General features: G+C 51.6%; 2 protein-coding genes across 2 annotated transcripts in view; one reads left to right on the top strand and one right to left on the bottom strand.

The window, feature by feature from the left end:
* CUNH7orf50 (chromosome unknown C7orf50 homolog) overlaps positions 1 to 22,991 on the top strand; it is a 104,064-nt gene that overhangs the window by 36,779 nt on the left and 44,294 nt on the right. The gene's annotated exons all lie outside the window — the stretch shown is intronic.
* LOC138834731 (uncharacterized) lies at positions 6,225 to 16,703 on the bottom strand. The gene is made up of 2 exons (XM_070033390.1): positions 16,457 to 16,703; positions 6,225 to 8,365 (listed from the first exon to the last, which is right to left on the bottom strand). Exon 2 carries the CDS (start codon positions 8,345 to 8,347, stop codon positions 7,358 to 7,360), a length of 990 nt encoding a protein of 329 aa, XP_069889491.1. The 5' UTR covers positions 8,348 to 8,365; positions 16,457 to 16,703; the 3' UTR covers positions 6,225 to 7,357.

Raw genomic sequence — 22,991 nt, 5'->3', positions numbered from 1 at the left:
GAGATTTAAGTTATGACTTTCACAAAGACATTGCAGGAAAAACTTTAAACTCAGGAAGAAGCATTCCCTTCCCTCTGCTCCACAACTACCTGCCCTCTCCAAATGTCCACCCTTCACCCTTCCTGCTCTCCAGCCTGGTGCAGTCAGAGTCCTGGACCATATGGCTGTGTCTCCAAGTGCCCCACCTACTGGTGGTTGCCCTTGCTTTAGAGTCTGAGCCCAGGGAAAGCTGCTGGAGAGGCAGGCACAGGTGCTGATAGGCATTGGGATGGGGACCTTGAGTAGTACCTATTAGTGTTATTTATAATGGTACTAAAGCTTGAACTTGGGGCCTGGGCACGATCTCCTAGCCTATTCTTTCTCTCTTTCTCTTTTTCTCTCTTTTCAGTTGTGGGGCTTGAACTCTGGACCTGGGGGCTGTCCCTGAGCTCTTTAGCTCAAGGTGAGCACTCTAACCCTTGAGCCACAGCGCCACTTCAGTATTCTGGTGGTTAATTGGAGATGAGAGTCTCATGAACTTTCCAGCCTGGCTGGCTTTGAACTGTGATCCTCAGATCTCAGCCTCCTGAGTAGCTAGGATTACAGGACTGAGCCACCAGTACCTGGCTTTTTCTTGGCTTTTTCAAGTGATAGAGCAGGATTGGTGCTCTACTAGTTGAGCCACAGCTTTACTTTCAGCATTTTGGTGATTCATTGGAGATAAGAATCTTATGGACTTTGCTGCCTAGGCTGGCTTTGAACTAGGATCCTCAGATCTCAGCTTCCTGAGGAGTTAGTATTACAGGGGAGAACCACCAGCACCCAGCTTATTATTTTTTCTTTATGTATCTCAGACTAGATCTCATCCTCCTCCTGCCTCTGCCTCCCGAGCACTATGACTGATTACAAGTGTGTACCACCATGCCTGCCTGTTCCATGTATTTTTAAGCAGTACTGTGTTACCTTTTTTTTTCTCCTCTGTTAGTGGAAAAGTACTAGTATTTGGGGTCCCTTCCAGCTGTAGCCACCCTGCTCTAATGAAGTCACTTTTTGTTTGAATGGCATGATAAAGTGAAGAGCCTATTGGCTCTTAGACAATTCCTGACCAGTTTATGAACTCAAGATGATTCCCGCATTAAAAATGCTTGAGACACCATTTTGAAAGAAATGAGTCATGAGAAAGTACAGCTTCCTCTTGAATTAAATAAATAAAATAAAGCCTCAAGCCCTTGAAATAGCCAAGGCGTGGCACTTAAAAATAGCTGCTCCTGGGGCTCACAGACTCAAGCTTTGGGCTTCAGAACTTGGTGAGGATGGCTTTGGGCTCCTGGGAGTCCCTGGCCCACCATTCGCTTGCCTCCACACTTTTGCCAGGGGATAGCCGGGTGACCACTGCTATATCTGTGTGCTCCAAATGCGGGGCCAGCAGCAGAAAGGCTCCTTAGGGTCTCGCTTGGAGCCTGACCTTTCCTTTAAAGAATTCAGTAGTTACAAGATACAAGTAGCTCACAAGTGTAATCCTAGGTACTCAGGAGGCTGCGATCTGATAGATTGTGGTTTGAGGCCAACCAGGGTAGAAAAGTCCATGAGATTCCATCTCCAAAATAATCAGCAAAAAGTGAGACTGAAGGCATAGATCAAATGCTAGAGCACAAGTTGAGCAAAGCAAGGCAAATAAAATGCAAGGTCCTGAGTTCAAACCCTAGTACTGGCAAATCAACAAAAACTTTAATAGTTGAGTAATGTATCTGGTGATACTTTTAGCTAGTGCAGGGACAGGGACAGGACCCAGCTGGTGGGCATCTAGGCCCTTTAACTCAGTTGATGCTCTCTGAGTATGGTCTTGTAGAAGGCTATAGCAAGCTGAGAGAGCTGTTGGTTCCAAGTGTGACATTTGGCGAGGACCTTCTACAAGGTATGGCCGAGCAGTGCTCTGTGCAGAGTTGGTAAGCCGCCCTCCAGAGCTGGGGCCGCTTCCAGACTCAGTTACTGACAGGCCAAGCCCAGGGGTTGCCACTCAGCAACCACTGCCAAAGGGCATCCCAGGGTGAGTCTGGGTCCAATATCCTGGCCCCACACCACATCATGGCTGTCTCCAACAAACTTGTTCCATGCAGGATGAATGTTCTTATGGGTGTTTAAGAAGTTAGCCAACCCTTTGTTGCTATTTTCATTTTCTTTTTGTCTTGTTTGTTCATTTATCTGTCTTTGGGAGGTTTAAGGAAGGCAGAGGAACAGAGGGACAGAGTGAGCAAATGCAACAGTGCTACTTACCGGACATGATGTTAAAAATGAACTATACAGCTTATAGGCGGGGAGAGGGGAGTGGGGGGTAGGGCAGGGAGGGTCAGAAACTGGAGAGACTGAGGGAAGGGGTGACATTGTCCAAATAGAAATGTTCGTTACCTGACCTAACTATAACCCCTTTGTATATTATCTTTGTAATAACAATTAAGAAGTTAACCAGCTACTGAGAAGGCAGAGGTAGGAGGATCTTTGTGATCTGAGGCCAGCTTGGGCAAAAGCCCAAGACCCTATCTGAGAAACTAAAAGGGAAAGACAAGGGGTGCATGGCTCAGTCCTCAGGGCTTATCTTCAGATGGGGCAAATGGCAGAATCCAGTGTAGTTAACACTTAGGTACTTCACTTGTGAACAGTGAATACCGTGTAATGAGTGTGTAGACTCTGGGCCCCAGGAAAGCTGCTATTCTTGGCTTCAGAAGCCATCAAAGTCACTGAGGCCCTGTCCCCTCATCCCTCCTGCACACAAACTTTGTCACTTTGTAAGTCCTGAGCCAGTGCTGACTAGAGCCCCAATTTCCCCAGTGCTGGCAGTGTCTCTCCCTGCTTTCTTTGTCTCCTGCGCCCGATGCTCTCTTGTGGGACATGGGACAGTCCTGACACTGGAAGGTGACTGGAGTCTTCTTGTGCCTGCCCAATGTGTGGCACTACCCCATTTGGCCATCTGGGATGTGAGGCTATGAAACTCAGCCTTTTATTTTCTGCACATGCCAGGGCTATCACCTGACCTTCACTTTAGGCTGCATGTCTTGGGCCTCATGACCAGTGCCTGGAGGGTGGTAAATGGTGGTTCTTTCCTCACCTTCTGGCCATGGGCCTGGCCGTCCCTCGACATGGGTGGCAGTGTATCCAGGTGGCCAACAAGTTGCCCAATACAGGTACCATTTCTATGGAGTGTTTATTTGGGGAAGCAAGCATCAGCTTTCTTATCTGCCCGTGTGGGAAGGAATTTATAGCTCACAGAGCAGGTGCATGACTGGCCACAACACACGTAGCTGTCCTGGTGGCTTCACATATGTTGACTTTTGAGTAGCAATACCTGCTACGTGGTTGCTGGGAGCCTTCGGGACATTTCCTCTTATTCTTGAGGGGTTGTGGCAACCAGAGCTTGGTGTGTGTAGCTCACAGATCTGCTGGTGTCCTGGGCTCTTTCCACCAACCTGCAGTGACAGCTAAGTGATGTTACTTGGAGCCTGCAGAGGCTGGGGCTGTGGTGGCTGCTCCCCACCCAGGATCACCTTATTGCTGGAGACAACCAGTCTCTTCTGAGAGTTGTTTATCAAGATCCTAGGTGGGTCCTGAGACCTGGGGGTCGCTCGATGCTCCAACATTAGTGCCCTTCCCTCTTCCTCTTTTCCAGTGAGAACTTTTTTTTTTTTTAATGTTTCCTGTTTCAGCCCCCTGTAAGCTTTTGTTTTTTTGTTTTTTAAGAGGATCCTACTGTTTGAGAACTACCAAGGCACATTTTTGCGGTTGGGTTTCTAAAATTACTCCCAGGGCTGAAATGCTTAGGAACTCAGTGTAGCTGGCAGCTCCAGGCCTCCCAGTCCAGCCCTGCAGGCAGCTTTGCCTCCTTGGGCCTCTGGGCACCTGGGTCTGCATCTCAGCTCACGAGGTGTTGGCATCGACTAATGCAGGGTATTTTTCAATGAACTGGCCAGGAGCCACTGGAAATAGGGCAGATACAGGGAACAGCTGCTGTCAGACATCCAAGAAGGTGAGGCCCTGTCTCACCACTTCCTGTCTGGGCAGTCTCAGTCTGCAGCCCAGGGAGGCATCCATGCAGAGACATAGAAGCTGGCTAGGCTGAAGGAGCTGGGATTGCTGGCATGTAGTCCCAGGACAGGAGGCCCCACTTGAAGAGAGCCCCAGAAAGTTGGAGGCAGTCTGCTGGAACTGGGCTGCATGCTACACATGTACAGTGAGGGTCCTCAAGGCTGGTCTGGCTAGAAGCAGAGATGGCTAGCCAGCTCCACACTGAATGGTCTCACAGCTACCAGAGGGCTGCTGGCTGTCCTCATCTCTCCAGCCAGACAGCATAGAGCTGTGAACATGCATGCATAAATCCATCCTCCATCATAATCACAATGCCTGACACTGGTATGTTATACAAAAAAGAGGTTTATTTCAGGTCATAGTGTTCTTTTGTTCTGTTTTGTTGCTGGTCCTGATCCTTGGACTTGGGACCTGGGTGCTGTCCTTGAACTTCTTTTACTCAAGGCTAGTGCTTTACTACTTGAACCATACATACATAGCTCTACTTCCAGCTTTTTGGTGGTTAATTGGAGATTAGTCTCGAATTCAAGTCTGCCCCAAGTGGCTTCAAGCCATGATCCTCAGATCTCAGCCTCCTGAGTAGCTAGGATTACAGGTATGAATCACTGGTGCCATGCTTAGGTCACAGTTTTGAAGATTAAAAGTGTAAGATCCAGGGGTCCTGATGATTCAGCCTCTGGTGAGGGGCTCCTTCGCTGGGTTATGTCACAGTGGAATGTGTCAAGAGGGAGAGATTACATGGCAGGCCTGGAAAGTCAGGTTGGAGCCTGGAGTGGTCTTCTACTGGACCCCACTTCTTAACCATCTTACCTCCAAGTCACACACTGGGACCAAGCTTCCAGCAAATGAGACTTGAGAGACACAACTCAAACTATATCCAAGTGTATGACAGTCAGTAGAGACCCAAGCTTAGGTGTACAGGTTAAGTTGGCTCTAAATATAGACATCTATAGACCTTGACAAGCTCATAAAAGACCTTGAAGTTCATAAAAGGTTCTCAAAAGAAGTCGCTTTTCTTGGTGCTCATGTCTCACACCTGTAATCATACTTACTCAGGAGACAGATCTAAGGATTGCCATTGGAAGCTAGCCTGGGCAAGAAAGTCTATGAAACTCATATCGCCAATTAACCACCAAAAAGGTGAAAGTATTGCTGTGGCTCATGTGGTAGAGCACTAGTCTTGAGCACAAAAGCCCAGGGACAGCTCCTAGGTCCCGAGTTTAAGTCATAGCATAAGCACAAAATTAAAAACAAACAAAACCCACCCTGTGTTGGCTGGGTGTCAGGAGCTAATGCCTATAAAGCTCTTTGAAAGGCAGAGATCTAAAGGATCCTGGTTCCAGGCTAATGGACAAAATTTGCATGACCCCACCTCAACAGAAAAAGCTGGATGTTTTGATGAGCATTTGTCATCTTAGCCATAGTTGGAAACATAAGTAGAAGGATGGAAGTCTAGGACAACCTGGGCAAAAAAGCAAGACAGTATCTTAAAAAAATAACCAGAGCAACTGGGTGCCAGTGGCTCACACCTGTAATCTTAGCTACTCAGGAGTCTGAGATCTGAGGGTAATGTGAGAGACTTACCTCTACCGGAAGTAGAGCTGTGGCTCAAAGTGGCAGAGTGTGAACACAAAAACTGAGGATCAGCGACCAGGCCTTCGAGTTCAAGCCCCACGACCCACAAAATAAAATAACCAGGGCAACTAGGGCTGGTGGTATGACCGAAAGAGCAAGAGCATGTCTGGTAAACATGATGCTGAGTTCAAACCTATGCTGGGAGAAGCAGCCCTGCTACTGTCTTCTGTGTGTTGATGCAGGTAACAGTGTCTACCCATTGTCTGCCTGCTGTGAGTGTGTGGATAGACCTCACACATGCCACATTAAGGTTGCCGTGAAGGTGAACAGATAAGTGGAGGGGGAAATAGCAAGGGGGTCTTTTGAAAGCATTTAGAAATGTCCATAGAGGGCTGGAAAGGTGGCTCAGTGGTAGAGTGCTTGCCTTGCATGCCTGAGGCCCTGGGTTCGATTCCTCAGCACCACATAAGCAAAAAGAAAAAAGCCGGAAGTGGCACTGTGGCTCAAGTGGTAGAGCGCTAGCCTTGAGCTGAAGAGCTGAGGGATAGCGCCCAGGACCAGAGTTCAGGCTCCACGACCGGACCCCCCCCCCAAAAAAAAAAAAAAAAAAAAAGAAATGTCCATAGATCATTGCTGAAGCCACCTACTTGCCTGGGATCCAGAATCCTTTTCCTCTGAAGGAATCATGCAGATATGTAAACATCAATAAGAAAGCTTACCATAGACATTCTTTTATTCTTTAGACACAGAATCCCGTTAAGACTGAAACTAAGCTGGGTGCCGGTGGCTTATGCCTGTAATCCTAGTTACTCAGGAGGCTGAGATCTGAGGATCATGATTCAAAGCCAGCCAGGGCAGGAAAGTCTGTGAGACTCTTATCTTCAACTAACCACCAGAAAATGGGGAGTGGCGCTGTGGCTCAAGTGGTAGAGCACTTGCCTTGACATAAAGAACTGAGGGATAGTTCCCAGGCCCCGAGTTCAAGCCCCACAACTGATCCCCTCTCCCCTCCTCCCAAAAATACTTGAAACTAGGCACCATAGATTTCATAAAGGCCTTGGTATAGGTCTTTACTTAACAAAGTCTTGATAAAAATCTAGTGGGAATGATGGGTAGCAGCTGTGGACACAAACGTCTAGAGTTCATGCTCTCAGCCTGTCCACAGACCTTCAGATGGGAGAATGCATGTGCTACCCTCCCACAGATTAGCCACAGGGTGTCCCTACCTATTTGCTCTGGGACACTGTAGACACTGGGTTCAGTCCCGCTGTTCCAGGGCTTCTCAGTGTGTAGGTGACAATCACAGAGCTACATGGTGATGACAGATGTGAAGACAGAACCTCTTTGTCCCTGACCAGATTTCCATCGCCCAGACACCATGGCAGTATTGGGGGGTTGAACGGCAGTGGCAGGAGGAGCAGCGCATGGTAGGGCCTAGGGGTGCTGGAGAATGTCTGTGCTGACTGGTGTCTCTTTCTGTCACTTGGCTACGACAGTGCTGGGGAAGATGTCAGGCTGAGTGTGCGGCGCCCAGCTCCTGCCCTTGTCCTTTCGTGCTTGGGTGTCACTCATGGAACCATGGTGCTTTTTCATGGACTGAGTAGAAGGCCCTAAAACCACTGTCTAATGAACTTTCCAAGCATGCCCACATCCCTGTGGCATCTCTGTGAGTCTTTCCTGAACACCTAGAACAGGCATGGTGTCCATCTGTCTGTGTGGTTTAGCCCTAGCTTGCCACTCTGTGCAGGGAGACACTGTTGTCAGCCTCTTGTCCTCTACATCTCTGGCTGAGGTGTCCCAGGATGCCCAGCAGTGCAAGCCTGCAGGGCTTGTGCAGGAGGAGGGTGGCCAGGGTGTTGATGCAGCTCTCCCCAAACAGGACCAGTTCTGCCAGGTTCATGAGCAGCTCATCCCTTGGGGAGCCAATGTCCCTCTGCAGCTTCCGCCTGGCCCGCTGGAGGAGCACTGTGTTGTAGAGGAGTCGGCAGGCAAACATGTTCAGAGCCACAGCCAGCACCACACCGCAGGCAGAGGCCGTGTCCCTCTGGGCCGGAGCTGCCCGCCAGGTTGATTGGGTGGCACATAGGACCAAGAGAACCAGCTTGAAGGCCAGGGCCAGCCCGAAGCCCAGACTGAACTTGACAATTTCATATTCTGGCCAAGTGGTCAGTGGGTCCACCTGGCACAGGGTGGTTCTGTGCAGCTCCCCGGATATGCCCAGCAGAGCCACCATGATCAGTGAGCTGCAGATGGCACAGCCCCCAATGGTGGCCAGGCCTGCTGCAGGGCTCAGGGCACCCTGGCTTCCCAGGAGCAGATGGCACGAGGAGCCTGGCAGAAGGGTCGGGATGAGCGTGGCCCCCTGCAGGTACTGGGCAGTGAAGTAGCAGACATTGGCGAAGAAGGACAGGACCCCACAGCCCAGGTTGGTGGTGTGCATGTAGTTGGGCCTGCTGGCAGTGCTGAGTGACAGCAGGGTCATAATGATGCAGGTGACAGTGAGTCCCAAGAGCTGCTTGTCCAGCACCCCCAGCTTGGCTCGGCTGCGGACGAACGTGATCAGGTTGAAGAGACCAGTGGCCAGGCTCAGTGGGACACACAGAACCACATACACATGTGTGCATCTGGAGATGACGCTCTGGACAGCGATGACATCCTCCACAGCTGGGGACACGTGGCTCGGGTACTGGATCCAGGACATGTTGTGGGAGCTCATCTTTGAGAGCTGACACCCCTGTAACGGAAGCATGTGCCACATAGTCACAGGCTGGCCCCGCCTTTGTGTCAGCATGTGTGGGCTCAAAGCTTTGTCTCCAACATGCCACCCTGCTGCTGAGCCTGTGAGCTGTGGCCAATGCCATGTACATAGCATAGGGGACTCTGTGTGTGTGTGTGTGTGTGTGTGTGTGTGTGTGTGTGTGTGTGTGTGTGTGTGTGTGTGTGTGTGTGTGTGTGTGTGTGTGTGTGTGTGTGTGTGTGTGTGTGTGTGTGTGTGTGTGTGTGTGTGTGTGTGTGTGTGTGTGTGTGTGTAAAATTCTGTCCCACCTTTGAACAGCCCTGCCAGTCTCACAACCTTGTCCTCATCACTCTCAGTCACATCTAAATGCCACTGCTCAGGGTAAGGAACAAGGGTGTGCCCTGTGAACAATCTCCTGGCGATGGCTTCTGTCTCCCAGAAGCCCACCAGGAGCAGAGTTCTGGAAGTTCTTCCCTGAGTCATCAGAGCTTCCCGCACAGGCTGGCCCTGGCCTCTGGCCCCTGGCAGAATCGCCTAGAATCCACATTGGATGCAGGCAGGGCCTAACTCTGCATTTGAAATCTGGCTGTGAGCCTGAGAAATTCTGGGACATGCTAACCAGTTGGTTCTTCATTTTGGAGCTCTTCCTACTCAACACAGACACTAGGGGCTCAAGGAGCAGCATGGTTTGCTGGCTCTCTGGGCGTTGTCAGGCATCCAGCTCTTTGAGCTATGAATTACTTTATTACAGTGAGCTGTAAATTCCTGGGTTTAGGGCTTTAAATCACCATGCTGACAGGCTTACACCATCTTTGGTCAGTGAAATAATTGTGTTTCCATACAATTGTCTCCTCCTTTCCTTTAAATTTTAACTAAATAGTAGTTGGGGCTGGGAGATAACGTTGCTGTTTATTAAAAGAAAAGAAGGCAATCAAATTGGAAGCATAATTTTCCTGGGGTACCGAAGGGATGGGCTGCTGGTGTGGGTGGGCTCAGCCCATGGGTGAGGAATGTGTGTGCACACGTGTGTACTTATATGTGTAGGGGTGTTTTGAAGTATATCTTGCTCCTGGCCAGCCTGGCAGATGCACACAGTGTGGCTACAGATTGTATACAGGTGGTTTGGCAGTATGGTAGGAATGAACAGCTGTTGCTGGCTTATCACCCCACTATGGATCTGTGCATCCTAAGCTCAGCCATGTGCCCACAGATGTGCTTATTTTATACACAGGCAGTTAACTACCTAGTGTGCTGGGTGTTTGCATGCCCAGGTCTGTCCTAGGCTTTTCTGTGACCTGGTCATGTCATCCATTACCTCCTGTCAGCTCTCCTGCCTTCAGGTGTCTCTGCAGCCTCATGCTCTCCACCTTTCTGCTCACCTGCAGACCAGAGGTGCGACCCTCTTTCGGGCTTCTTTCCTTTCTCTTGAGCTGTGGCTCAGGAATCCTCCCTGTTTTGCTTTCTGCACTTCTTGTTTCTTTTTTTTTTTTTTTTTTTGGAGGGGGAGGGTCCGGTTGTGGGGCCTGAACTCTGGGCCTGGGCACTGTCCCTCAGCTCTTCAGCTCAAGGCTAGTGCTCTACCACTTGAACCACAGCGCCACTTCCGGCTTTTTTCTTTTTACTTATATGGTGCTGAGGAATCGAACCCAGGGCCTCAGGCATGCAAGACAAGCGCTCTACCACTGAGCCACCTTTCCAGCCCCCTGCACTTCTTTTTTCTAAAGGTTCTATTAGGGCCTTTGAGAACTGGCACTTTTTAAGCTTCAAGATTTTTATATTCCTTGAAGATGTCTTGAAGCTTCTTTTGATTTCTGTCTTTGGCTATCTCGGAATACAACATATTGAGTGCCCTACTTAAACTTCCATTCAAAAATTACTGACAGATGAAGGCAACTTGCTCTGAAGTATGTTTGCTTTGGCTTTTGTATGGCCCTTTGGGTTTCCTGGTATCAAGCAGGAGGCTCCTACCAGTCCAGAGTGATGGCTCTCAGGGGTGACGTCTGTATACCCGGCCATATTAACCTCCTTGCCAGCCTGGGGGTGTCTAGAGAGGTTTCACAATGTAATTCCTTATGTCTCGTTTTTTTTTTTTTTGTTTGCTTGTTTTTTAGAAACTTACCCTCCCTCCTCCTAGTTTTTTTTTTTTAAACATTTTAGGAAATGATTTTCTGTCATAACAAAGCCTGCATATCCAGGAATAGGAGTTTGGGGCAGACTTCGTTTCTGGCAATAGGCCTTGGAGGTTCTTGGCCGGAGGGACTGATCTGCCCAGTCTACTAGGCCACTGCCTAAACCTTGATACACTCAGACCATGTGGTATGGGGGGGAGGAGGAAGAAGAAGAGGAGGTCTTTAGAATAACTCACTGGCCTTGGGAAGGATGCCTGCTCGTGGCACAGTGTGCTGGCCTTTGGACTCATCTTTTTGCTGTTGTTCTTTTGATTTTGGCAGTACTTTGGATTTGAACTCAGGGCCTTGAACTTACTACGCAGGTGTTCTATTACTTGAGACTTTGGTTATTGTTCAGATAAAGATGACCTTGGACCAAGATCCTCTTACTTACAGTTTCGGTGTAGCTGGGATAACAGATGCTCATATAACATATACATTAGCTAAGATTGGGGGAGGAAGCCAGGCGCCAGTGGCTCATGCCTGTAATCCTAGCTACTCAGGAGGCTGAGATCTGAGGATCACGGTTCAAAGCCAGCCCCGGCAGGAAAGTCCGTGAGTCTCTTATCTCCAATAAACCACTAGAAAATCAGAAGTGGCACTGTGGCTCAAACGGTAGAGCACTTGCCTTGAGCTGAAGAGCTGAGGGACAGCGCCCAGGGCCAGAGTTCAAGACCCACGACCAACAACAACAACAACAAAAAAGATTGGAGGAGGGTCTCACAAACTTTTTGGCCAGATGAGCTCAAACCACAATCCTCCTGATCTCAGCTTCCAAAATAGCTAGGATTACAGGTTTGAGCCACTGCTTAGCTAAGGGAATTGCAGGTTTATTTTTGTTTGTTTTTGTTTTTGTTTTTGGAAGGGGGTTTACTGAGATTTGAACTCTGATTTTGCATTTTGGGGGTCCGCTTTGATGTCCTGGTGGTATTTTGGCACCTCAAAGCCAATCTACCCTTCATGCTATAGACACTCCCTAGGTGTGTTTCTGGCTCAAGACGCAGCAGTGAGTTGTGACTGTTCTAATTCACCACTACTCCAAGGGTTAGGTGGCTTGGAAATGAAGAATCATGACTAGCCTGAGAGGAAGATCTTCATCTCATCAGTACAATGGGAAGGAGCTGGGAAACAGTGCTGTGCAGATGTCAGTCTCTGTCCACATCTAGTCTGTGCTGAGTGGACAGTGTGGTGTCAGGTGGTGTGTCTGTGGATCTCCACGGTTAGGAGCTGTGCTGCTTGCAGCTGTCTGCCCAGCTCTCCGGTGTGGCTGTAGCCTGGCCCTGAGTGAGAGCACCTTGCTCTCTAGGGCAAGAGGGCACCTTGTTCAGTGCTTAGAGCTCCACTACAGCAACTTTCTGCCCTCCACTTGCCACTTGGGCCACTCCATGTGGAGGCTTAGCTTAGCTCCTGGGTCTCCTGCCTTGACTGGGTGCACTAGAAGAGAGGAGAGAAGGCCACTTGACTGCTCGGTGGTGGGCACTGGCATAGATATCACATGGCACCACTCAGGCTCTCCGTTCTGCCCACATGTCTGTCTACATCCACGCTAAACCCCTCCCCAGTTGATGTTTCAGCACAGTGTAGTCCTGTATATTTGTTCAGGGCTCCTCAAGGCACAGTAGGACCCTCAGCCCCATGCGGTACCGAGCCCCCTGTGTGTGCTGCCCTGGTGCAGCTGATCACCCCGTGCTACCTAGAGGGCCAGACCACAATCACACATTGTCAGGTCTTGGTGCCAGGCTTGCCCGCAAGGCCCCCTGGCCACTTCTTTCCTTTTTCTTTTCTTTCTTTCTTTCTTTTTTTAATTTATTATTGTTTTGTGGAGGTCATGGGGCTTGGACTCAGGGCATGGGCACTGTCCTTGAGCTCTTTTCACTCACTGCTGGTTTTCTGGTGGTTAATTGAAGAGTCTCCTGGACTTTCCTGCCTAGATTGGCTTTGAACTGTGATTCTGAGTAGCTAGGATTATAGGTATGAGCTTCCAGCTCCTGGCTTTCCTTTTCTGTTTTCTTTTTCTCTTTTTTTTTTCTCTTAGTGTGTATGTGTGCATGCTGGTCCTTGTCCTGGGGCTTGAACTCTGGGCCTGGGTGCTGTGCCTGAGCTTTTTTGCTCAAGGCTAGTGCTCTTACCATTTCATTCACAGCTCTATTTCTGGCTCTGCTGGTTAATTGGAGATAAGAGTCTCACAGCCTTTTCACCTCGATCCTCAAATCTCAGCCTCCTCAGTAGCTAGGATTTCAGGCGTGAGCGGCCACTGGCTGCTTGTTGACTGAAGAGACTGTGTAACTAGAGCACACAGCACCGATCCTCCTGGGCCTTGCACGGGTTGCTTCTGCTGCTCAGTCTCCTGGCTCCCTCTTCTGGCTCCCTGTATCCTGGGAGCTTCTGGGCCTTGAAATTCTCTTCTCCAACATCTCCCTAACTCTAGAACCATAGCAAGTGAGTGATGGAGAGGGAGAGTGACTGGGGCCTGGCACCTAGGTGGATGGCATTCTCTCTTGGCATCATGCCACATGCCAGACCCTGATGGAACACTTGGAATTTGGTCATCTACTCAGACCTGGGCTTCCACATGAGACAGGTGCTGTAGCTACAGTCTCGCTCCCAGTGGTCATAATGAGTCACTGAGAGATGTTCGTCTTTGGCTCACCAGCTAGTTTGACACAGTGACCGAAGTCAGAACCTAGATAGTTTTTGCTGAGAACTTGGCACTCCTTTTTTTTTTTTAATGGCTCTTTTCAAGAATTTACAAGACCTGATCATGCAGTGACTGTAACCACCACATAAGCAAGAGGAACAGTCCCCTTGCTGTCTCCCACTCCCCATTAACACCCAGCCCCTTCATCTATCTCTTCTGCCACCACCAAGTGTCCATTTTCTGTTCCTGAACTTTTACGTTAGAATAACACGAGATGGATCTGCGTGCGAAGCTGCTGCAAAAGCCAGCTTGCTTTCGCATGGGGCATGGTGCCCTTCCTGGCACGAGTCCCGGGTTATTGTGTCCTCTTGCTGAGTACGTGGTGTTGGCCTGTGCTGGCAGGTATGCGAGGTTGGTGTCTGCAGGCAGCAGTGGCTGCGGTGGGCCTGCTTAGGAGGGTACATGTCCTTGCGAGTGGCATTGCTGGCTCCTGGGGTCATCCTGGCACTATTGAGTCTTCCCAGGCAGCCACACCATTCTTCGTTCCTGCTGGAATTGTACTTTTAACTCCAGAAAAAGCAAAGGTCTTACAAAGCCCCAGAATTCCTGGCAGAGGGTTGGGCACTCCATGGCAGCCATCCTCAGGCTGAGAACCAGGGGCTCAGAGCCACTCCCAAGCCCTGAGGAAGGGCTGCTGAGGTCAGCCTGGATCCCTGGGGTGCTCCCCAGGGCCAGCGCCTTGAGAATGCTCTGTCCCTCGCGGCAGCTTCAGGCCCTCCAGATTCTGACTGGCTCCCGGACACATGGGCTGGCTCTAGTACCAGTTGCTTTCCCAGAGTTAGGGAGTGGGAGAGGAGGAAAGGGCAACCCATACCCCTGTACAGCTCCCAGCGAGGCAGACACTTCTGCCTCCCCCAGACAGGCCAGGGTCTGGTGCTTCACCCCACAGCTCTGTTACAGACTGCTGAATGTCCATCCTTCAGGAACTGTGAAACCCTTGTCCAGTGCACCAGTTGGAAGGTCTTCTGTGCTTTGCCCTGGTTTTTGCCATCCTTACATAATTTGTGCCAGGTCAGTAAATACAAAGTCCTTCTCTGTCTGGACTGAACCGTTTTGGAGCTTTTGCTCTTACAGATTGTTTTGCATTTGTGCAAAGTCTGCAGAAATTTGGTCAGGATTCTCCACGTGGTCTGAGGGGCCCTACGTGCAAGTGGCCTGGTGGTGAATGAACCTCAGCCACTGGGCATGGACCATGAGCCCTACCAAGAGGATCTGCCTGTGGCCCCATGGGTCTAGTGAAGTACTGCTCAGTTGTTTCCCTAGCCCCAACCGAGGGCATTGGAAGTCTGTGTCACTCAGTTGTGGGGGAGGTGGCAGGGATTGTGATCAGGATGGAGCGCACAGTGGCATTAGTGACAGTCCACTCTGCTTACTCTGAAGCCCTGCCTTCTTGGGCAGGACTTGGCCAAGAGCTTTTGCTGTTGGCCCAGTCATATTTCCATTTCAGTCTCCCTGGCTCCTGCAGGCAGAGGCAACTTCCAATGACTCACTGCTGCTCTGCATACGTGGCCTGATGTCCTACGCCCCCAGCCCTTGGCCAGCTCGGTGTGGAGTAGCTGCAGAGGGGCTTTAGACTGACATCCGAGTGGAGTATGGGAGCCGGCCAGGGCCATCTGCCTCTGGCTGTGACCCATGCATGGGTCAAGGAAGGCAGTGTAGGAAGTCCTCAGCTCCCCGCTCCTGGCCTCCCCCTGGTGGTCCCAAGGCCATTTGTTTTCAGGGACTATTTGAGTCTTGCCTAAGATGTGAAAAATAATCTCATGAAAGGAGAAAGATAACAGCGCCTACTTTGCTTTTCTGGATCTTCTGAAGAAGACACATATGTCACACATAGACTGCTATACACACACTGGACACATACAAATACACATAAATATGCTGTGCACATATATGTGCATGCATGTGCCAGGAAACACAAACACAACTCTGCGTACATGCTTGTACCTACCTGGTCAACACACCCATACACCAGGAGCACAGCGCTAACACATAGCTATGGAAACACACGACCCTTGCCTGTGGTTGGCTCAGTGTGGTAAGGGCCAGGTTCTCCAGCCCTTTCCCACCCAATCTTCACACAGTGTCTGCTAGTCCTGGTGTCCAGCAGTGACCCGGAAGAAAGAGCAGCATGGGGCAGGGCCTGGGCTGAGAAGTGAGGGGCAGCCCTCGCTCTGCATGAGCTGCTACCTATCGTGAGGGGCTGTGTGGGGCGTGGGTGGACCCTCGCCCAGCGGCCTGCCCTCTGTAGAACCCACAAGCCCTGCTGCTCCCTACTTCCACTGCCCAGCCCTTCCTTCCACTTACTGGCCCCCTGGCTGGCTGTTCACTTAACAGCTCCGAGGGCCACCTGGCTAGACAGACTCAATGTGCTTGGCCAAGCCCTGTCCTGGGCAACCCGGAGGTTGAGCTGGCTGTTGCTTCTGAGCAAGCACATTTCCTGCTGGTCTGTGGGGGCAGCGAGGCCAGTTTCACACATGCTTGTTCTTGGGCTAATGACAAGCCCTGGAGTGCATTATGGAGCATCCCAGGGAGCTCTGTCCAGTGGCCTTATGAAGCGTAATGGACCTGCATGTGGGGGCTCCAGCTAGCTCTATTTCTTGCCCTCACTCACAGGGACACTGCTGTTATACTAAAGTATTGGGAGCACAGAGCCTGCATTGTGCGGAGGCTGGCCAGCTCCCTTGTCTCAGGAAGTCCAGCCGCAGCTCCCACAGGCTCCTCCCCTCCCTGCCTGCCAGTGTCCTCTGGAAGGAAAAGTACACGTCTGGATGCCTACCTCACCCCACCAGAGCCAACCAGCAGAATCCTCCATTACCATGTGTGCATTTCAGATGTGCTGTGTGCTCTGCCAACTCAGATCTGTGGGATTCTTTCTACAAGAAGACCCAGCAGGGCTGGGAAGGTGGCTCAGTGGTAGAGTGCTTGCCTTGCATGCATGAGGCCCTGGGTTTGATTCCTCAGCACCACATAAGAAAAAAGAAAAAAAGCCGGAAGTGGCGCTGTGGCTCAAATGGTAGAGTGCTAGCCTTGAGCTGAAGAGCTGAGGGACAGCACCCAGGCCCAGAGTTCAGGCCCCACTACCGGGAAAAAAAAAAAAAGAAACTTCCCACCACAGCAGCAAACTTTCTCTAGGCCTCCCCATCCCCCAGCCAGCGCTGATTCAAGAGGTGGAAGCCAGGATAGCAGGTCTGCCACCTCCCATAGAGGTGGACAGATGCTTACCTGTGCCAAGGCTGCTTCTGCTGCCTGCAGATGGACAGCTTGTGTCTCTTCTTCAGGATGGAAGGAGCTCTTTGGAGCCAGGCTTCTGCTCCTGGCCTAGCTTCTGCTGCTCTACTCGCTAAAGCCAGGCAGGCACAGAAACCTACAGTTCAGAAGAAGAAACAGGAACTGGCCTGAAGTCATCCAAACCACACACACTGGGTTTAAAGTAGTGTATGGTTTGGTCACATGACCACACACATTCAAATCTCCCTGTACTGGATGGAGGGGTGACGTGTGCCGAGCTGAGCCCCAGCTCCAGGGCTCTCTTGCAGATGCGTGCTGGCCCTCACACAGCCCCTCCCAGAAAGCAGCAACGTTTGCAACTTAAAATAGGAGCTGAAACCCCACCCAGACTCTAAGTGCTCAGGACCTATGCCAGCCAGCTATGCGCTCCCGAGCCTCTCCCAGCACTCACCGGGGGCCATGGTAGCCCAGTCCTGATCAGGGGTCTTGGTCCTCTCTCCCTGATAACAGGATGAACCAGGACAGTAGATGCTGTGTGGCCTGGGTGCCAGGTAACTGAGTCCTGACTGCAATGCTGAGCAGCCCTTGCTACCCTGCCCACCGCACACAGTTGGACTGTGCCAGGAGGCTACAGTGCTAGCAGCAGGTCCTGGGCGGAGGCCCCAGGTTCTGAAGGGAGAGCTGTGGCCACACAAGGTAATGGATTTGGGGAGCGGTTTCCTCTTCTCAGCTTCTCCTAGGGTAGCCCTGTGGAAACTTAGGATGCTGTAGGCTTTACGTTCCTCTTCCTTGGTGCTTACACCCCTTTGCAAAGCTTGTGCCATGTTGGGGGGGGGAGAAACCTTGGGGACTTTATGCAATACCTAGCCCATCTGTGGTCACAGATGGCACCAGGGAAAACACCTGCAGGGGATGAAGTGCTATGCTCAGCCCCTGGCTGGTGCTGCACTCTATACTGCCAGCCTCACGTGCTTGCTTTGGCCTCCTGAATCAGGCAGGAAGGTATCCTGGGCACCTCACCCAGGCCCCTTGGCTTAGAGGGCATTGCTGTCATCCTGAGGGTGGGAGATTGAAAGCCACTCGATGGAATCTGGGACTGAGCCCTATTCTAGGAGCCAGACTCTTCTCTGGAGCCCCAGTGCTTGACTCCCAGGAAAGAGAAATCTAGGGCCCTGGATGGCAATAACCTCTTCTCTATTGCCTACCTCTGTAGCCGGTGGGTGTCTCCCTCCTCCAGGATGTCCACCAGTCCCTGGGCTCCCCCTCCCCGCCTGCCTCGTGGCAGCCCCACACTGTCCTGTGTCAGCTCACCATGCTAGCCCCTGCCTGATGATGAGCTCGGGTGAGGCCGTACTCAGCTCACTGGTCCTGAGGTTAGTGGGAGCACAGGTAGCTACCACCTGCCCTCTTCCTCTGAGAGCTTCTCCTGACATTCCTCACACTTGGCCCCCAAGTCTCTCTGTGTGGCTGCTGCTCCTGGCTTCTAGTAGCCTTGATTGAGCGTTTTACAAACTCATTCTGCCGCATCCTGCAGGATGGTCCCTGACTCCCTGCCCCATGTGCCTTGCCCCTGGCAGCATAGACCTCCACCCCTACTCTTGCGGGGATGGTGGTGGTGGTGGTCTACGGTAGCTGGGATGTGTGGCTGTGGGTGTGCTGAAGGCCCCCTGGGCTTCCTGCCCTGTCTAATTTGTCTAGTCTTCCCCACAGTGGACAGGGCAGTGCCTGTCCTGAACACCCACTTGCCAGTGTTCTAGAGTAGACCAGCCTCTCTGATTCTGACTCGGGTTTTCCAGCTATAAGGGGAGGGCTGGACTCTGTTCTGAAGCCCACTGTTCCTGTGCCCTATGTGCAGGGATGGAGGGACAGACCTATGCTGCCAGACCCTGCCTGTCATTGTAGGTAGATACTTGGTGCCACCGATACTGCAAGACAATGAGCTGGTTGGGGCAGGGCTCTGTGGGGTCAGATGTTATTCACAGGGTTCAGTGAGGTTTGGGGTGCTCCTGGATGAACTACCCACCTCCTGGGCCCAGGACTCAGGTACTGTGGCCTCTTGAAGGCCTGTGATGTGAGGAGTGACAGGGCAGGGCACAGGAAGCAAGGGCTCCTGAGCTAGCACCCTCCTGGGAACATGGATATGGACTTTTCAGTCAAAGGCGGTTCGCCATCTTCTCACCCCAGATCCATAGGGAGGGTGGGGAGCGTCATGCACCTGAGGGTCCCAGGATCGAGAAGTCTACTCCTGTCCCTGGATGCCAGCAGATCACAAGGGCCAAAGCCTGAGAGCTGATTTGTCCAGATCGCAGCAGAGCGGCTGCTACAGGGCGGTCTTGGCTAAAGCCCAGCTTTGTCATCAGAACCTTGTTATCAACATTATGAAGAATATTTATAAACTAGAGGCATTTTTAAAATGTAAACTTGGGGGTTCTGGTGGAAGCTGTGGGGTTTCAGTATTGGGCGCCTGGCCCACCACTTTGTTTTGGGGACGCTGGGGTGGGGTGAGACCATTGCAGAAGTCCCTGGACTGTGTTAGCCCACCACTTTCTCTGCCTGGAAAGCTGCTGGAAGCCCTTTACAGGCTGACAGGGCCTCTCTTGAGTGCTCACTCCAGGCCTGCCTGCTCCTCTACCTCTCCGCTCCTCCTCCTGCCCTTGCTTGGTTGGCCCTGCAGGGTGATGCCCTCAGGCAGCCACTGGGCGGTGCTCTGAAAACAGGCAGCCATGGAACCCATGACACTGCTCAGATCTCAGACACGACTGTGCTGCTCTTACAGTAGTAACCAAGCGCCTGCCCCTGGGCACACACAGTGCCAGTGTCCCCGCCCCCCTCGCAAGACCCTGAGATGTGGTCCACATATGGCCAGGCTTATGGGTTCTCACAGTACGTGCACCCATGCAATAATACAGCCACACAGGCAGTGTCTCCTGTGCTGGGACAGAAGACAGGGCTGTGTGCGGCTTTTAAGATTTGGTTGGTGGCTGGGAAGTGACAGGTGTCCAGGCTGGGCTCTGGTGGCAAAGCTGCTGTGAAAGTATAGGTTGTAGACGTCAGCCATATTGAAGAAAGGCCTGTGGTGGGACAAGTGGAATGGGTGGTAGCCACAAGTACATGCCCAGTGGTTGTGCCACTTTATAACCTCCCCTTCCCTCCATTGTTGCCTGGAGCAGGCTGGGCGCATGAGGACTAGAAACTGATGGAGCTGGAGCTGTGCTGTTTCTCAGACTGAGGAGTTTGAAGGGTGTGAGCTGGAGCCTGAGTGCACACTGTGTCACACCTACAAGGGACCCAGCATGATCTCACTGGCATTCTACACCTGTTCCCCTCATTCCTCTGGGCCCCATCTGCACACCACAGGGCCCATGGCAGCAGGGACTCCTCCAGGACTGCTCCCCAGGTACCCTGCCAGTCCCGGCATCCTTCGGATTTTCCATTGTTCACCACGGGAGGGCACCCTGGCTGACTTGTGTATGGGTTGTGCCTAGCTCTGGAGGCTGTTGGAGTGGCCGTTGTGGCCTGGTGTTTTAGTTGTCCTTCTCAGGAAGCTGCTGGTGTTTGACTTCTGTCTGTGCGAACGGGCAGGACACTGTGGTTAGCTGCCAGGATGGTGCCCTCCTCTCCTAGGTGGCCTCTGGCCTCTCCAGGTATCACCACTGAGTCCTAGGGCCTGGCAGTCATGTGCCCCAATACTGCTGATGCGTTTTCCTTGCCTTTGTGAATAGGGTTCACCTGATGCATGCTTGATTTTATTTTATTTTATTTTATTTTTGGGTCCGGTCGTGGGGCCTGAACTCTGGGCCTGCGCGCTGTCCCTCAGCTCTTCAGCTCAAGGCTAGTGCTCTACCACTTGAGCCACAGCACCACTTCCAGCTTTTTTCTTTTTTGCTTATGTGGTGCTGAGAAATCGAACCTAGGGCCTCAGGCATGCAAGGCAAGCGCTCTACCACTGAGCCACCTTCCCAGCCCTGCATGCTTGATTTTAGTGAGTTCTCAGTGATGGAGATGAAACCTAGGGTCCTGTGCATGCTGACTCAGGATTCCACCACCAGTTGTATCCCCATCCTTGTGCACATTCTTGGGGGGGCAAAGCCTATATGCTGCCCTTTAGCATCATGTCGTCTGGGACCTGGATGTCACTGCATGCCTTTGCTGACAACAGTGTCTGTTCCTTGATATCCCATGGCCTGATCAGTTCTCACATTAACCATTTGAGCATAAAGACAAGGAGGTAGTTTGCATTGAGCAAGTGTCCCAAGCCCATGCTTTTGTCTCTCAGGGCCTGCCCTCATGAAGCACTGTCCAGCAACACCATGTGCAGGGACCCGCCTTGCAGAGGAGATGGAAATACAGTGGACACTTGTCTTGGGCACTCAGCACTCATGGGGCCAACATCTGAGCCGCTGCTTCAGCCGTTGCTCGTGGCTCCTATCTGTTATCTCAACTACTTGGGAGGCTGAGATCAGGAGGATAGTTGTTCCAGGCCAGCCCAGGCAAAAATTTTCAAGACTCTATTTCAACAGAAAAAGTTGGGCATAGTGGTACATGCCTGTCAACCTAGCTGTATGCTGTATGAGAAGTATAAATAAGAAGATTGCAGTCCAGTCACATCCAGAATAAAAAAGTAAGACATCTATCTCAAATAACCAGAACACAAAGGGCTTAGAGTGTTGCTCAAGTGATGGAGCCCCTGCCTAGCAAGCATGAAGCATTGAGAACAAATCCTAGTGCTGTCAAAAAAAAAAAAAAAAGTGCAGCAACTTCAATCTGTGTCTTCACAGCATGTTAAGTTACTTGACGAACTCAGGCAAATGCTTAGACATTATGGCTAGGGACAGAGCATTTAAGGCTGCTCCTGGCTGTGTGTAACAAAAAGCATAGGGTAACCTGTCAGGAGGACCTCAGTCCCTACCTCTTCTCTGCCCCCTAGGACCCCTTGGTCTCTGTGCCTTTGGGAACATGGGTGAGCCATGCCCACTATGCTTCCAATACTTGAGGACTCTTCCAGTGACTTTAACTCCTGGGTAGAACGTGTGTGAATATGCTGCCAGATCTGAGGGTCATGGGGTACTGGTGGTGGTATTGCAGTGACCCCATCTCTTTACATGCTGCTTTTAGTGTGCTTAGTGCTGCCCCACCCAGCCTAGTAAGAGGGAGGGTGGATTTCTGCGGGATTCACATTGCTGTGGATGTGGAAATGCGGCAGAGCCCACACTGGATAAGCCCGTGGCAAGGGCTCATATCCATTTGATTAAGAGAAAACCTCAGCCCCTGGGCAGGCAGGGGAGCCAGGTTGTAGCTGCTAGGCTCTGGTGACACATGGTCATGGCTGAAGCTGTGCCCCATCCTGCCCTGGCCTGCAGAGGGTGCCCCATAGCACGCACCCTTTCCTGACTAAGTGCACCCCAGCAGGCCACCAGAACCAGTGACATCAGACACAGGGTCAGGCATGGAGGAGCTTGCTCTGGTCTCAGCCCCACCTGGGCAGGCAGTTGGCATCCATGAGCTCACTCATGACATACCTGCCAGGCTAAGGCAGAGCACTTCAAGCTTTGTCCGCAACAGGCACTCCATGAACATGGCTGCTGCTGCCACCTTTGAGGTTCCTACGACCACCTCTGGGCTTTCAAAGAGCCCTCACCCAGCGACATCAGTGGTAGATTGCCCAGGAATGTCCTGTATAGGATGTGGGAAGGCAGAAGTTTCCAGCAAGGTCTGGGAGGGGCCCCTCAGCCTGATGAGGCACTGGCATTTAGTATGTGAGTGGTAGGGTTGGGCAGGGGCAGTTGAGGCCAGCTGTGTGCTGGGGAGGGAGCTAGCATTACTGCGCTCTACCTGGTGGGTGCGCGTGGGCAGAATGCAAGGGCCAGAGGCCCTTGGAATGGCCTAGCCTTGAGCTAGGGTGGTCAGCTGGAATCTGGATCCCCAAGCTGAGCCTTGGCTTTGCCAAGAAAACCATGCCTTCAACACTGTGTTGAACATGTGTTCCTCCAGGCTGCAAATTCTTTATTTTAAATATAAACTTGGTTCTCTTCAAATTAGGTGTCATTCCCAGATAACCACTTGTCCCTTCTCACATTAGACCAGTGCACCCTTTGTGAAGAGGACGGGAAGCTGCATGAGCCCCTTCTCCATTTCCTGGGACCCCCTCAGTCCATCCTCTTGGGCCCCAGAACCCCCAAGAACAGCCAGAGGACTGTATCTCCCTTCAGGGACAAACAGGACTGGGCTAGGATGCCCTTGCCCTCCAGCCTGTGGCAGGCATGGTCACGACTTTCTACCACTGACGGGGAGTTTCCAGGGACATGAGGGGGACTGAGCCCCACGGTCTGTTAGTCTGAGAGAATCTCTGTAAATATGACCCATAGAGCCCCTCAAGTGTAGAGGTGTATGTGGGGGAAACAGCCTGGTTGATGGCACTTTCTGTGCTAGTTTTCTGCTCATCACCACACACCCCTCCCTCCAAGCATGTACTTAAGAACTGAAGTCAGAAGCTGGGCATGGTATTGCCTGCCTGTGATTTCTGCACCTC

The sequence above is a fragment of the Dipodomys merriami genome, unplaced genomic scaffold, assembly GCF_024711535.1.
Source record: "Dipodomys merriami isolate MVZ:Mamm:240054 unplaced genomic scaffold, mDipMer1.0.p SCAF_22, whole genome shotgun sequence".
NCBI classification, from domain to species: Eukaryota; Metazoa; Chordata; class Mammalia; order Rodentia; family Heteromyidae; genus Dipodomys; species Dipodomys merriami.
This window is presented reverse-complemented; position numbering and strand designations above follow the sequence as displayed.